This window comes from Oryctolagus cuniculus, chromosome 4 (genome assembly GCF_964237555.1).
Source record: "Oryctolagus cuniculus chromosome 4, mOryCun1.1, whole genome shotgun sequence".
NCBI lineage: Eukaryota > Metazoa > Chordata > Mammalia > Lagomorpha > Leporidae > Oryctolagus > Oryctolagus cuniculus.
The window spans coordinates 88,878,745-88,896,066 of NC_091435.1; the positions used below are offsets into that span (position 1 = coordinate 88,878,745).

At 35.9% G+C, this 17,322-nt stretch overlaps 1 protein-coding gene across 10 annotated transcripts in view; it reads right to left on the minus strand.

Moving 5' to 3' along the window:
• Positions 1-405: 405 nt before the first annotated feature.
• The window catches only part of IL1RAP (interleukin 1 receptor accessory protein), a 163,498-nt gene continuing 146,581 nt past the window's right edge, over positions 406-17,322 (minus strand). For 2 of the 10 annotated variants that reach the window (XR_011388002.1, XR_007908837.2), the window contains exons 10-13: positions 16,514-16,657; positions 5,817-6,395; positions 5,458-5,541; positions 406-939 (exon numbers count right to left, since the gene is read on the minus strand). Coding sequence is in view for 8 of the 10 variants with exons in the window: in XM_070072368.1 (XP_069928469.1) it covers positions 5,677-6,395; positions 16,514-16,657 (863 nt within the window). In the remaining 2 variants the exon portion in view is untranslated. The other 8 variants (XM_070072366.1, XM_017346989.3, XM_070072368.1 and 5 more) reach the window with 5 other exon arrangements.

Consider the following 17,322-nt stretch of genomic DNA (forward strand, 5'->3'; position numbering starts at 1 on the left):
AAATGTCTTCAATTCTTCTGAGGCTCCTTGGATATTCAAATTAAAACGGCTCATTTACAAAGAATTTGAGCATCACAGCCAGAGAACTAACTAAAACTGCTGAAGGGAAAGTAATCAAATACAGCCGCTTTCAAATTTTCAGGCACGCTTCCTCCTTATCAGAAGCTGTAGTATCATATATTCCTTCAACAACTTTTCTTTGGGCAACATTTATGAACAATTTCTACTATTTTCTTTGTGATTTTTTTCCTGATACCTTGGTACACTGAGGTGGGATGTTAGAGTAAAGTCATTCTAAACTTCCTTCATCAAAAGTGTACCCTGTATCGCGGTTTGAAGGCATCATGCCTCTTCACATTCTCAGTATCTCATTCTTGTCTCATTTGTAAAAAAAAGACAATGCTGTGTGTTCACCAAGTTTCATTTTATTTTGCTCTTCCCATGGAAACAGAAAGATTGTATTTTTTAGCTTTCTCTGTAAGTGTATCAGGACTTTGGAGCTGTTTGAGCCAATAAATTTTAAATTTTAAACGAAAGAAATGGGTGCTATATTTAAACTGAAGCATAAAATAAAAGAAAGCCACACAGTTCAGATGGGAAACTGCAAAGAGTAAGTCCCAATGCTGGGCATGTGGTATAAATAATAAGGCTTGTTACATGAAGCTACTGAAATACTGGGATTATTTGTAAGCGCAACATAGCTTATCTTAACTCTGTTTAATATGCTAGATGACTATAGCTTTCCCATAAGGTCCCAAATGTCAGTGTTTGATAATTCATATATTTTGCATTTATACTCTACTAACCACTCTATTCAACTGTCTTCTTGTGCTGAGGCAACTCCAAGGGCTAAACATGCCCTGCATTTTCATCTATTGCCTGTATACCCTTTGTTATACTGATGATTCGTAGTCTTCCTTGACTGGAGAAAATCAGAGCCTATAAGGAGTTAAAGAAAGATAACAATTAATGGTTCTTAAACATTTTGAACATCAGAATCACTAGGGAAGTTAATTCAAAGTGCAAATCTTCCCCATTTTAGAGATTCTCATTCTGTTAATCTTGGATTGGGTGAAGTACACATTTTAATATACACCCCAAAGGCTTCTAATGTGAATGCATCAAGAAATATACTTTAAAAGCTTGGAAAAGGCTCTAAGACTTTTCCAGGGCCAGTGCTGCGGCATAGGAGGTAAAGCCGCTGCCTGTGGCGCCAGCATCCCATATGGATGCTGGTGGTTTGAGTATTGGCTGCTCCTCTTCCAATCCAGCTCTTTCCTGCGGCCTGTGGCCTGGGAAAGCAGTAGAAGATGGCCCAAGTTGTTGGACCCCTGCACACGCATGGGAGACCTGGAAGAATCTCCTGGCTCCTGGCTTCGGATCGGTGCAGCTCTGGCCGCTGTGACCATTTGGGGAGTGAACCAGTAGATGGAACACCTTTCTCTCTGTCTCTCCCTCTTTCTGTCTGTAACTCTACCTTTCAAATAAATAAATCTTTTTTTTTTTTTTAAAAAAGACTTTCCTTACACCTTGAATTATAATCTATAAAATATGAGAAATATTTTGAAGAGTTACCATAGAGAAAGTTTTCCAAGTCGGACCCATAGAATATCTTATTTAAATTCTCAAGGCACAATTTAAAAATGCCAACTCCTAGACAATGCCCAGCTCCTAATGAATCAGCCCTAAGGGCAAGGGTATATCCTTGGATTTTCATTGTAAGATGCCCCCTAAGTGATTCTTAGATGCACGAAAGTTTAAAACCATGGTTATATGACTTGTTTGTTCTGTGCATACCTTTATAATTGCTTCCATTTTTTATTTGAACAGGAATTCTATTTTTTTCTGAACAGGAATACTAGTTTTCCTGTGCACCTCAAATCTTCAAACAGGAATTTAATATAATATAATTATAATTTGTAATAGTTCTAAGAAGAGATAACTCTAGTACTCACAGTGTCTAGCATAACTTCCGGAAAAATAAATAAAATTAATTTTTCAAAATAAATGGTGAATGTATTTCTTAGAAAGAATACAAATAGGCTGGCGCCGCGGCTCAATAGGCTAATCCTCCGCCTTGCGGCGCCAGCACACCGGGTTCTAGTCCTGGTCGGGGCACCGGATTCTGTCCCGGTTGCCCCTCTTCCAGGCCAGCTCTCTGCTGTGTCCAGGGAGTGCAGTGGAGGATGGCCCAAGTGCTTGGGCCCTGCACCCCGTGGGAGACCAGGATAAGCACCTGGCTCCTGCCATCGGATCAGCGCGGTGTGCCGGCCGCAGCGCGCTGGCGTGGCAGCCATTGGCGGGTGAACCAACGGCAAAAGGAAGACCTTTCTCTCTGTCTCTTCCTCTCACTGTCCACTCTGCCTGTCAAAAAATTAAAAAAAAAAAAAAAACAAGATTACAAATAATTAATTTATCTTGAAAAAATTATGGTAAAATTATAGTCTATAGGCTATAGAAATGATTATGCATTTTAAATACTTTAAAAGGTTATAAAAATGAACACATAATATAACATGATAAGGTCAAATGATACATCAGACAACATAATACTGAATTTGTTGTGTATGGCTTTATGTGAACTGCTTTTTAAATTATAGCATGTTTCCAGTGAAATAGTCCCATTAAGGTGATTTGTAATAGAAATATAACTACCTAATCTTATAGGGATCATTCTAGAACAAGCACTGGTCAAGTATTGGAAAAATAAATTAGAAGTCCAACTCTATTACCAATTAGATGAATGTCATTAGGAAAGTCACTTAACCTGGACAATATAACCCTGTTTATACTGCTTTAGGATATTTCATAACAGTAAAATAATAATACGTATGAAATAAATTAGTAGCATATAATTTAATGCTCACAGCATCCATGAGATTAACAAATTATCTCCATTTTGAGTAGCAAGAGATAGATGTGTACATAGGGAGACCCTGGTCAAACTATGGTCAAACAGATAAGAGAGAAGCAGAATTTTAAAATCTATAAAGTATGTATCTAAATAGGTAATTTCTTATGTAATGATATATCCATTTAACCTATGGTTGTATCATTTCAATTATAATCACTTATGGCCAATGAGAAAGTTTTCTTTCTTATCATTTGCCTTGTTGAATTACATGACTCAAAATATCACATTCAATTGTGGCATATCTGGTCACAAAATAATAACAACCTTTAAGCCTTTCTCCATGCAGTAAAAGCACAGCCCATTACCTTTGAACCCTGTAGAGCTAGTACCAAAATTTATGGCTTTATACTGCTTAAACTATACTTATTTTGTCTAATGAAATTAATATTGACTAAAATTTGGCTTTGGGATAATCAAAATTATCCATAATCAGAGCTTGTATTTAATTTCAATGTCTTTGCCACTAGTTCCTTAAGAAAATATATAATAAATGTTGTAAGTAATTTCTCAATATTTCTAGGGCTATTTTACAGTTTGGGACACCATGTCAATAACAAATAAGACCAATTATGACTAGCAGCCTTTCCTTCCCTAGAATTTAGAGCCATTTACGTTAGCTGCTGTTAAAGTAGAGAGAATCTATTGCCTGCCAAGTTAAGATCCTTGAACATACATCAAGGATGTTTTACCTTTCTGTAAAGAAGAGATATAATATAGAGCAAGGTATTTGATTGTATTGTAATTTTTTCCTGGCTACTAAAGTAGATGGTCTGTCATTCCCAAATTACAAGCTCATTATGGGCCCATATCTCCGCATTTTCAGTTTTTTATCTTCTTGATTCAACAGGAGAAGGATCTCTGTTTCCTTTTCCAAGAGGGATGGTGTCATAATACTGCTTTTTTTCCATACTACTCATTCTCGATTAGTGCGCGGGAGGCTACCACTCCTAAGACCATACAGAGCTCTGTAGCAGTCAGTGCTAATGGGGTGAAGGAGGAAGTTATGTTTGACACAGTCTCTTTTTTCACTATGCCCCTGTTCAGGAGCAACAAGTTTTATGCTTTGAATTTTCTTACAGTAAGCACAATACGCAGGGGATTTACAAGAAGATGGAAACACACTACCTGTTAGCTTTTCCCCCTCTGATGGAGGGTTAAGTCATATCAGTTCTGGTCTGAGGCCCACATGTCTTCAATTCAGGGAGGAGATAAACCTCCCCCATCATGTCCTCAAGACTAGTGTATGTTCTCCCCAGTTTCTACTATAGGCAGGAGCTCTTGAATCTCCATTTGGACATATGTTCTTTGGCTGAATATCTTAGTTCTGAAATAACAGACTAATGGCCCTTAGTAGGAGTATGTACCACAAATGTGCTTAACTTGGTTCTTCTTATTTTTTTTCTAAGTTTAAGCTATTCCATAACTGACAGCATACATAAAAAAAAAATCTGGATTTTCAGAGGCTCTGGAAGAAACAGGGCAATCTGGCAACACAGGTGCTAAATCAGTGGCAACAACCAAATGGGGCTGATTAAAGCTGCCTTCTTTTTAAAGAAATGTGAGAATACTTCAAAAAGTTCACAAAAATGGAATTAAAAGATGTTTATATTGCAGCATGAAAATTTTGAAATCCATGCATACTTTCTCATAATATGGATTTCCCATTAAACTTTTGAAGATCCCATATATTTGTCCCAGACTTGAAATCAAATGGCATGTGCCTTTTATGTTTTTGTGAAATTATTTACAGAAAAAAATACTTACCAATGCCTATATTCCTGTGCATATTGGTATTACAGACCATGTATATTATACTTATATATGACTTCTTTTCTCTTCTTTCTTACCTTCTGATCCTTGTAAGCACTTGTATTTACTACAGTTTCTCACAATCCTGAATGGGAAGAAGGTTTTCAGGCACTAAACTCTAGCCTATGAGCTGTCAGTTTCATAGTAATAAAATCTTTGCATGAATTTTCACTTTATCTTAAAATCTCTAACTCCCCTTTGATCCATTTCCAGGTCATTCTTAATACACACTAGAAGTAAACTAAAGACTCATCTCAGATCTCCTGGATGCTAAACCATATTTTGATTTTCTGAAATGCAATATTTTGAGATATGAATATAAAAGTCACACAAAGTAGAAGGGAGATGAAAGGCAAAAATATGTTAGTACTAGTGAAGTGACATAAAAATATAACTTTATTAATGCTAACAACATCAGGAAGCTTAGAGAACATTAGTTTACAGTGAGGCAGAGTACACCAAGTATCCCTGGATGGATATTTTTGGTTCTTTGGGGGAAAATGTGCTGTAGATTTTTCTGTTGAGCTTTGTCCTACAGCCTCCACCAGAACCTGTTCCTCTCCAGGATGCTTCCTTGGGAAATTTACCCTGTTAGTGTTGTAGCCAAAGTACACCAGACTGGCTCACACATGAGACTGATTAGCAAACTCAAAGAAATATTTAAATTCTCTGCACACTTTTAAACCACTGGGCAAGACAGAGGATCAGACTTTAGGCAACTTACACATACTGACCTTCTAGGGCCCAAGAAGAGTGTGCTCTTCTGAGGCCATTAGAGGCAAGAACTCTGGATTCAGGTCCTTCAGGTCTTTTGTCTCCTAGAAATAAATAGTTTTTAAAAATCAATAAAGGGACACAAATCTGATAGTCCGCTAGATGATAAAAAGGTCAGTTATTCCCATAGGTTCATGACATATGTTGATAGAGCAGCCACCACCCACCGCACACCGTCATTATAGGATATAAAAGTCATTGTTATTGGATAAATCCGTGAAATGGTGAAGAGCAAGGGCTGAGATCTGGGGAACAGGGGGTTCCAATCTGGTGCCATTTTGTATCCATTGAGTTTCTGACTCTTGGGGAACAGGCTTACAAAGGTGTGTCTCCCACTGGGGCTGGGTATGAATCTCTGCCCGACTCTTGCTCTTTTGGTGGCTTTCTCCTTCACAGTAGGTGACACAGCAGCGACAGGCTGCAGAGGGCTTCCCTCGGTGCTTGGACACTGTGTCTGAGGCTGGAGGAGCATCTGCAGCCCTCTCTGAGCTCTGCAGTTCTGGGGGCTCTTTCAAACGACTTCTCCTTCTTTGAACATGATCCAGACTGATGTCAGACTGGGAAGAGTAGCTCTCATTCCAGCCAGAACTGGCACTCAGACTTCTCAGGGGAAGAGCCAACCGCAAGGCTTTCCAGAATTTGGAGCCAGAATGTTTGGACTTTTCTCCCTTCCAGGTCACAAAAGAAACAGATTCCTTCAGCTGCAAGATGCTTGGGTGTGGCTGCTCAAGGGGGCGATACTCGACCACAATGAGCTTTGTGGCAATGGAGTTCTGGCACATGACACCAAGTTTGAACTCCAGCATGCTGATGCTCTTTTCTGTCACATAGTCTGGACTCAGGACAACAATCATCCTTCGGCTCCTCTGAATGAAATCAAAAACTGCTTCCACTGTATCTACAGGAAAATAGAAAAAAAATAGCATAGTGTCTAGTAAAAGCTTCCCAGTTAATCACGTCCATCCTACAAAGGATGGGAAATGAATAAATATTTAAGAATACAGGATCTCAGTGCTCCATGATATACCGAGGCAAGAAATGTCATCTACAATCTATATCCACTCTTTCTAGTGGTTGCTAAGGATCTTTACCCTCATGGATGAAGATGGGACTCTCTACTGCAGACTTACCTTGCTTCAGCTGTCCCTTTCTTGAATTAATTATTCTTTACCATCAAAAACAAACAAATATAGATGGAGAATTAAATTAATTACTTCAAAAGGCAGCGAATTTGAGCTCTGCATGTAAATTATTTCTTGTTTTGAACTCTTCAATCCAGCAAGCTATATTTGGTGATCTCAGATTTGATGTCTTCAAGTGTTTGAAATACTGGACAATTATTGTGGTATCACTGTATGTTTTCTTACTGTCAAATTGAATAACTTCATAAATTTTCTCTTGTTCCATATATAACATGTCTTCAAGTCCCCTCCACTCTTCGATCACTTTCTTCTGAATAATATTCAGCTTATATATATATATATATATATATATAAATACATATATGTGTGTGTGCAGGTGTGTCTCTCCTAATGGTAGTATACTCAACAGGAATAAACATTCTATCACAGTCTGACCAGTGCAAAGCTCCTCCCAGGATCCCCAGTTTTATGTCTTGATTGATATTTAAGATTTTTGGAAATGACATCAAACAATATGTAGTACTAACCCTGTTGTCAACTAAAATTCTCTCTCCTTATCCTTTCTGTGTGAAGAATTCGCCTGATAATTGATTAAAGGCACAACAATAACAACAGCTAAGGATCAGTCAATTAGTTAAGACTTCTGGCAAAACATTCAATTCTAATGCTACTGACATGGATTTGGACTGGCCCCAAAGGAAGTTCTTTAAATTAATAGAGTGCTTAACTCACCATGGTGTTTAGGAACTTAGGCAATGCAATTATCTGAAGAGAAAGAATTCTAGGTAGTAAATCTTAACCATTGACAACTCAGAAAGCAGGTGTCAGCTTTAGAATGAGGCTGAGTACCTATCTGTTAGAGTCAAGGCAGAAACAATTATGGAGAGACTTTTTACCCTATGGAAATAAGGTAAAACTGTAATTAATTTGTTCTGTATGAACTTCTCAGTGAATGAGGAAACTTAGTTTCTTACCAGATTGACTCTTTCTAATTAGTGGATTTGATATGAGTTGAAATGGAAGTCAGAAAACATATGTGCTCAATTTTGGAGTTTTGACTGGTTTCAACAAGAGTATAAAAATGTTCTAGAGAATTTTTTGTTTTGTTGTTTAATGATAAATCTACATTTTCGTTTGTCTTCAGAGATCATATCTGTGTGTGTGTGTGTGTATATGTGTGTTTGAGTGAGCATATGTGTATTGATAATTTGTACCCTCTAGTCCTTCTCAGAATCTTCTGGAAAATATCACAAATTAAAGAGGATGAGAGTGGAAATCTGCTTCTCTTGGCTCATGAGGCATGTTAAATAAGCTTAAGGTAACTAAGGTAACATGATTAGCTTCCCAACAAAGGGAACTTACACAAATTGTGTTTGTGTGTGTGCAGTGCTGTATTTCAACTTGGTCATAGAAAATGGTCTTTCCATTGACTATACTACTATTGAAACATTTTCTTAGATCCACTAAAAATGTTTACAGCCTGTGTTTATTCATTTCTTTCTTTCTTTTTATTGGTACTCCTACAAAGTGAGAGATTTACATTTGAATAGCAGCAATGCTAAATATAGATAAAAGTGGTGAAATGCCAGACACTGAGGAATGAATGTAAGAGATACTTGTCAGATCGGGTTTGGACTGTATGTAGGGGTCTTCAAGTTATATTTCAAAGGCATTTGCCTCTTTTGTGGCATTTTTTTCTGAATATTTTGCATTATCAAAATTCATATTTTTGAGGGTGAGAGTATTTTTTATGCTAAGGTATATTTGGGGGATAGTTCCATTTGTTAGATTGCTTATTCTGTTTTGGCTCAAAAATGAGGTATGGTTATATAGTAAACAAAACCAGTTTTCTTTTGTGGTATTAAACTTATTTTGTAGTCATATTTTCTGGTCTATAACTCTCCTTTGAAAGTCAAAATTTCCCTGGAATTCACCTAGAAGAAAACTAGGGCTGTAATTTTGTTCTTTTGTTAGAATAAAGAATGGGCCTGTGTCTCAGTGTTCCTCTTAAAGCTGGAACCTCATGAAAAGGGAGTACCACTGCTGGAAGATGTATCTGAATCCAAATCTTGGTTTCTCTTTGAAATCTCCGTTTTAATCTTAATATCTTTGGGTTATTTTGTTGTTTGAATCTTCATATCTTTGAACCTGAATTCATCCTTCAATAAAATGCATATGATGGCAGCAAACTTAAGGAGATGGTAGACAAATTAGAGATACTTTTATACAAACGCCTAGCACACAGTAGACATTTGAATAAATCAATTTGAGTAAATTATCACTCAATATCTAGTAGGGGCAATATTAAAATACTATACAGGCTAATGTATATTGATTCAATATCAATTCCTAAATTTAGAACAGCAACTTAGTATGTGAATATATGTGAGTAATTTGGATATAAAAAATCTATCTATTCAGTTTAAGATAGATGGGGACAAAAAATACTTCTGAAACATTCAATCCCCTACACCATTGCTAAAGTTATCTGGTATTACTTGAGTAGAAACAGAGAAATAAGACCATATGAATGTATCTCTCGTACCATACCATGAATTTAGAGTGAATGACCTAGTGACATTATCAAGCAACTACAGAAAATATCCTAAGAGTTTTAACAAGTCAATAGTAGCCACACACACATGATGCTACAAAATGCTGGCCACTATTCTGTTCTCAGAGGTAATTTAATTATGTTCAGGATTGAAAATTATTTCAGACACACCACTAAGAGATGCAAATTGTCAACTAGTAATACAGGGTATTAATTTTCTCAACTCATTCCAAAGAAACAGCTTTGCTGTTGCGTTAAACCAATAAAAGGTAAGAGATTACTATAAGCTACCCAATTTCAAAGTTGAATGAAAAGGAATAGGCTTCTTTGTTTTAAGAGAATCACTCTCATTCTCTTCTCTTCTTTGTTCTCTGTCTCTGTATCATCGATCTATACTTTATCTATCTATCCTTTATCTATCTATCTGCCATCTATCCATATCTATCTGTAATCCATCTATCTCTTTACGCACACACACACACATACACAGTTCACCCTAGTTTGCTGAAACTACTTAAGGGGTTTTATCACTCACCTGTAAAGAAAATGTTCTTGATTTGAAGTTATAATGTTTCACAGATTTCTGTCAGAAATAAACTTAACTAGTGTAATTTATTAAATTCCTTTTGTAAGTGTAATTATTAACTTTTATTCTTACATGATAATAAAGACATAAAAACATGCACAAAATAAAATTCAAAGCTGAAAATAAATGGTTTATTTTAAAAATAGGTAAATTTACAAATCAGATGAAAAATGGAATATACAAAAGTTCATGAATTAAATTAAAAAGGTAATCCTTAAATATTAAAACCTGTGTATAGAAAATGGATAGTTAATAAGTGATTTTTTATTTTCCAATACAATGGAGTGTTTTTTATTAGAATCCTAAATCATCTATGTTACAATACAAAAGAGAATCAAATAAATTTTATATCACGGTCTTTTGTTAACCTGGGTACAGAAGGTCTTACAGAAGATACCCAAAATCATTGTTTTTGTTTTGTTTTGTTTTGTTTTGTTTTGTTTTTAGTGAGACGTGATTTGTTATTGCACTCTAAATTACAAGGATGTTTCCCTCATCAAATGCTCTGTATTTGACATGTCCTGGAGAATAAAAAGTACCATCAAATAAATTTCTTTAGGATGAGCCATTTCACTTAGATCTGATATACTTTATAAAATAAAGTTTGGAAAATTTCAGTATCAAAGGCAGCAATATAAATAGGAAAAAAATAAGGAGTTTCTAAGGGCACCCAACAGCATTTGGGATAAATAGGGAATCCAAAAGTGCAAAGAATGCAGTACTGGCAAGAGACTGGCCCCTACAACCCACTACCTAAAGCTTATGTAAGAATTGATGTCCAGTTTATTTGGAGTCCGCACTCCTGTAATCTTCTGAGAAGTGTTAATAGAGGGAATAGCTGTGATTTGTAACAAGGAAAAGAATGAATAAGGCTAAAAATATTATATCTGAGAGTGATTCTACATCATTGTTTTATAGTCAAGAATCCAAAGGTGAAGCTTTTCTCAATTTAAACAATCAATAACTTTCATATGTGGAAATGATTTATTATGGACTTTAGTATTGATGGAGGACACTTAAATGTGGGAAGCAATCTAAGATTTGCTTATCAACACTTGTACTACTGGGATAGGGTTTCTTTAAATTATGATTTATTGTGCTTTTTTAGGATACTGAGACTTACATATATGTATATTTATTTTACTTTTAACTCAACAGTCTAAATTGATGGGCAGTGAGATTAACATAACTTAGTTTCTAAATGTGTTTCCTGGGAATAGAGTATAAAATCAATTAATATCAGAGACTGGCTACTGCTTAACAGTGACCATGGAAGCTCCATGCACAAGAGATTCCACTGTAACCAAAGTCAACTGTAGTAGTAGTAAGTTATTTGTACTAACAAGAGAAGGCAAGTAATAATGACAAGTACCACTCTGCCAAATGTGAATTTACAAATAATATTAATGTACCAAAAACATTGACACAAAAGCATTACAGTAAAAACATAACAACTGGACAAATGTTCCAGTGGTTTGCCATATAGTACTGATGGCTGTTATTATATATATATATACATACACACATACATACACACACACACTTACAAATGAAGGTACGTAAAATAATCCATGGAAAAAAAAAACAGAAATAAAATGTAAGTTTTTTGGTGCAAAAATTTTGAAATCTATGCATAGTTTTTTCTTAACAGCATTTTCCACAAACTTTTTAAAGTACTCTCATATAATTCATGTGACAGGATAATGTGTACATATATATATACACACATATATTCATATATATGCACACATATGTGCACACTTTATATACGCATATCCACACAAATGTATAGAAGTTTCATATGTGTGGATATATACACATATATACATGTATATATATATAAAATCTACATGTAACATATATTCACCACTCTGTAATCTTTGCACTTAGCTTTAACTTTTCCAAGTCTTGCAAACAATAAAATTTTACTTAAACAAAAACAAGTTTCATGGAGAATGACTTTTCAGACTGATTTAACTGGGGCAATGTTTGACCTATACTGGTGCATAAATTATGGGAAATATAACTAATTCTCTGAGACTGGTAATGCTAAAAGCAATACTCAAGGTTGCTAAGTCTAACCTCCACACTTTACAAGGAAGAGGCAAAAACAAGTGAGGAGGGGCCAGTTTCCTAATATTCACATTAGAAAGGCTAGGATTAAAAGGCAAATCACCAAACACCCTGTAACGTGTATTTCCACAGGACAAAATAATTTCTGAAAGCATTCTGCTGTTATATCACTCTCCATTACCACCATTAGAAGAAGCTTTCTTTCAGAATGAATCAAATATGGAGTCACCTGCAAAATCTGGTTTTTTTTTCTCATTGGATCTGCACACTTTGAATAACTGATACAAGTAAATAGGGAGATGGAATGATAAATATAGATTGATCTGAAGACAATCAGGAATTTACTATAATAAAACAATAATCATGATGTATTTTTCAAATTTACAAATATGATGTCAATTACCTGAGATGAGGGTAAAGGTGATACAGTGGGCAAAAATGCAGCACACTTTTCAAGTCAATTATAAGAAGCATTTTCAGTTACACTGCTTTATCCCATTCTAAATGGGTGATGGTGTGGGGGTGTACTGTGCAACTGAATGAGCCAGTGCGTTTGTTCATTCTGCTAAGCTCAAATAAATGCAAGCCCTGATTTTCTTGTTAATGAACAAGTAAAAATAAAAGAAAAAGAAATACTTGGAAACTCATAATGCCCCTGTTCAACAATGTCATATCTTAAAGGGATCTATATTTAAATCCATGGGAAAGGCTGATTCATAATATTAAGATTTTTTTTTTTTGAAGTAGGGAAATACACGAATACAGACAGAGGATGCAAAAGGGGAAATCCACATCAACCAAGTCTTTGCCTGCAAAGAACATGATGATCTCAAAGTCTGGTGACAGGCTATTGACAACATATTCTAAACTTTAGTATTGCCTGAGAAGCAGAACAGCCAGCCCTGTCCATAGCATCCTGAATTGATCCCTATGGAAAAGCTTAGACAGAATTTTTTTCTGCCTATGCAACCACAAACTGGGAATGAAGAGTGATTCTTCCTTCCTGGAGTACACTTTGTCCTTTGTCCCCTTTCATACGTTTTTCAAGGATGAATAGGAAAGACCCTGCTCATCACTGCTACACCGCCTGGGACTTTTCTTCACTGGCATGGCCACCTGTAGCTGCTTCCAGAACCTGCCCTGTGGATATTTGGATTTCTCCCCCTTCCATTTAATGACCGTGAGCACCGTCTTAGCCCTCTTCAGCTCTTTCACCTTCGTCTCCTTCACAGCTTTGTACTGTACTAAAATGACGTTGATGCTGCCCCGAGAGGCCATATTTTCTAGGCCAGCCTTGAGCTCCAGGAGGGCTTGGGTTCCCTGGAGCACGTAGTTGGGGCTTAGGACAACCAGGAGTCGTCTGCTTTTCTGAATGAAGCTCAAGGTCTCATCTGTGACAACTGAGAAAGAAAACACCATGGAAATTAGTGTTGGCCAAGAACTCCCCAAGAGCATGGGGTTTGAGGAGCAAATGTAGGGAATTAGGGTAACAGCCTGAGAATAGAGGTGTATCTTTTTACCAGCAACAATTTGAACAACTTAATGCTTAGATACAATCATGCTCTCACTAAACACAACTCTTCTTGGGGAAAATGGAAGTATTCACTTGCATTCCACCCCAGAAAGAATCCCAACAGACAAACAGCGAAAATGTGTTATATTGCATGAAATTCATCTTCAAAAGCATTATTTGAAATATGAAGAAGAGATGTGTTGGACTCAAGTCAGTTTCTTCGAACTATGTGGTATGTTATGGCCCAGCCAAACCAGCTTTTGAGTCCTTTCTGCCCAAGGTTACTCATATATAAACTATTTCCAAAAATGCATAAACAGATATTCATTAGAAGTCACAATACTCCATTTTTGGCAACACAGGACAATAGTGATAGAAATCTTTATTTTTTGAAAGTCCCTTTCTGTTCTTGGACTCTTCCCTAAATCAAACTGATGTCACTATGTCATTGGAACAGTATCTTTAAAAAGTCCAGGCATTGGATGGCATTTGGTTAGCAAAACATTCTCAACTCAGTTTTCTCTTTCTGCTCTAAAGCCCAAATTACCTCTGAACCTCTCTCTAAAATTCTATGAATACTATGGAAGCATGCATCTAGGCAGCTGCAAGCTGATGTGTCTGCTTTTGCAAATAAGCAAATGCTTTCTGCAAGTAAAAAGAAGAAAAAGCAGGGAAAATGGAAACATGGTGTAATTTTATTCTAATGTCAAGAGCTTTAATTAATTCCTGTCACTATATTCTTGATGCCAATCCATCTCCTCACAGTTGCATATTGAAGATTGTATAATCTTCTACCTGGGGCTCAGAGTTACCAGCTTCAGGTAATGCACTGGAGTTGTGGAAAATCTATACCACGGCTTGCCATACCAGTCTTATGCTTCACAGGTATAGAAGCTGTAGGGAAGCACTTGCAATTAAATCCTAGAATGGGCTGCCTGGAGGAGAATCTAGGAATAAGGATTTGTATTCTACAAGAAGTGTCACAGGAAGCTGACCACGTGTAAGCATAGCAAGAGATCCAGAGGCAAAGAGGATTAAGAGAAGATGGAAGAACACAAAAGAATACAAGGGCCAGCTATCCAAAGAAAAACGCAAGGGTAATCATGTAGAACTTGACCTCTTCAGAGGATTATTCACTCATATTGGAGGATTCTAGCTACGTATATACTATGTATATTTACACAACTTTTTCCACAGTAGTATATGTTGAATGGCTGTATGAATTAATAATGGACAAAAAATACTCAGGAGATTTGAGTGTGATTCGTCCTTTACCTCTATAGTTAAGTCATCATTGCCTAGCAAATTTATACTGAGCAAGGTATCATCTGTAGAAAATAAGCATTATGGACTTTTGGATGGCTATGATTATAAAGTGATCAAACTAATTAAAACTGAACATAAAATCTTGTCTATTTTGTATCTCAATTATTCATGGATTTTTTTAAATGATAAACAGGTGATTAAGGTAAACAGGATTTTAAGCGAAGAAGATTAGTTTGTCATTCTTAAGGTTAAACATATATATATTTCAACAGTGAAGGGTTTAATAGTAGGTATAGAGATGTTACTGATGTGTTTTATTAAAAGAATTGAAAAGGAGAGAATGGTCCAACATGGGAAGCAGTCCATAAAGCAGACTCATAGGATGACAATCTCTTTAAACAGCATTCTGACCTCAGAAACAGCCCTTAAGGCATTCTGGTCTGGCTGGAATGCCCATGAGAGCATTTCAGGCATGCAAAGCCAAGATACTGTGGCAAAAATGTCTGACATGAAGGGTCTCTGTGTGAGAGACCCCAGTGGAAAGAAGTGGCCATCAAAAAAGAATGATGTACTTTCCTCTGAAGGGAGGATAGAACGTCCACTTTGCTTATGGAGTTATCTAAATATGATGGAGACTGTGGATTCAAAAGGATTCCATAGCCTTGGCAGCTCATGTCAAGAGCCTTGGGTGATCATTGACATCATACATAAGAGTGTTAACTGTTAAATTTACAACAGGAATAACTGTATACCACTGTACACTTACTTCCCGTGTAGGACTTCAGTCTTTAATGAGTTATATTATGAGAATTAATTGTAAAACTTGTTCTCAGGGTTTTTTTTTTTTTGTGCATGGGTGTGCAAACTGTTGAAATCTTTACTTAGTATAGAGTTAGTCTTCTGCATATAAAGTTAATTGAAAATGAATCCTAATGGAGAATGAGACTGGGAATAGGAGAGGGAGGAAGAGGTGGATAGGAGTGGGGGTGGGAAGGTGGGTATGGTAGGAAGAGTTACTATATTCCTAAAGTTGTACTTATGAAATTTGTACTCATTAACTAAAAGATTTCTTTGTTAAAAAATTTTAAAAAGAAATTAGTAAAAAAAAAAGACTGAAATGGACCATTATTTTGTGTGTTTATGTGTGAACCCAAAAAGAAGAGATGTGCTATGATTTTAAAACATTCATCATTTCAGGTTTCATTTTTTTAACCACTAGAATACCCTGGTCTTCGTAAAATTTTCAATTATATCTCAAAAGTATAAGCTAACAGAGAGGAAGAAATGGACACAAAGAAAGTGGAATCTGAGGAAGGATAGCTTGCCAGTAAATGAAAGAAAGGAAAAGGAAATAAGCAAAGGACAAAAGGCAACAGAATACTCTAGTTATTACCAGAGAGTAATATAATGGAAAATTCCACACACTCTCAGTTGCAACTCAACTTTAGAGAAACTAAGTTAAACCTCATTTTCTGTAAATAATAATAATAATAATAATAATAATGTTTTTAAATATTAAGTCTTTATAAAACTGTAGGCAAACCAATTCAGGCCAGTCTAAACCTAAAAATCTAAGCGTGAGTAAATGGGATGTTTAAAGGTATGGCTTTAATAGAGCTCAAATCCACTGTACATATATAAATTTTGGACTTGGTAATCTTGAGGACTACCAAGAAAGGCAAATATTTGAGCACCTTAAACTGAGTTGAATACTGTACATCTTACATTGCACTTTTGCTCCTAGAGAAGTCTGTTACTTCAAAGAGTTGGACATTAAATATATAAAGTTGCCAATAGAAAGCTAAGACTCTCCCACATAGATCAAGGCTGATCTCCTTTGCTTTTTAAGGAGGCACCATTTGGACTCATCTGAAATACCTACTTCCCCCAGGAAGGCTGTCTCTGTCAAAGATGCACAACTTATATCCAAATTCATTCTCTAAAACTCCACGGAGAGTCAGTAAAACAAATTCCTCTTCTTCAGCATTCCTTGCATAGGATACATAAATATCATACTCCTTCCCATCTATGGAAAGAACACAGATACAATATGGATTAGCATATACAAGATGAAAAAATACAACATAAATTAGGAAAGTAACTCAATAGTATTGCATTTTTCTTAAATGAAACTTTTGCGTATTAGATGTGCCCTTTTTTTTTTTACATATATGAATCATGCCACAGATTTCAGTGTAGTTTTCCACTTCTGGCAAATCTCCAGGCAAAATGACTATTTTCAATTTAGTTTGATCTGATGTGTCTTTTAATCCCATCTCACCGAATTGAGTCTTCGTTTTACAGAAAAGGTGAGGTTTGGCTCATACAACTTTGAATTAAAGAACTAGGACATAAATCATAAGCACTGATAATTATTACCACCCAGAAAATCTCTACTGTTTGTCTCAGTCTATCGCTCATAAATATATTAGAATCATAAATGGAGCAAAACTTTTTGAAACTGTCAAAATTACTTATAACTAAAAATAACTAAAACTCAAAATGTGCTCAGATTCACTGGATGATTTTCCCAAAGTTATAAATCATTGCCCAGTTAAAAAAAATATAGATTCTGTGACTTTCCTACAATCCTGCTTAATTAGAATCTTTGTAGAGTGAACCTAAGAATCTGTGTGGAATGGAAGCGTAGGCAGAACTCAAAGCCAGACAGTTTGATACGTGGTGTGGGTG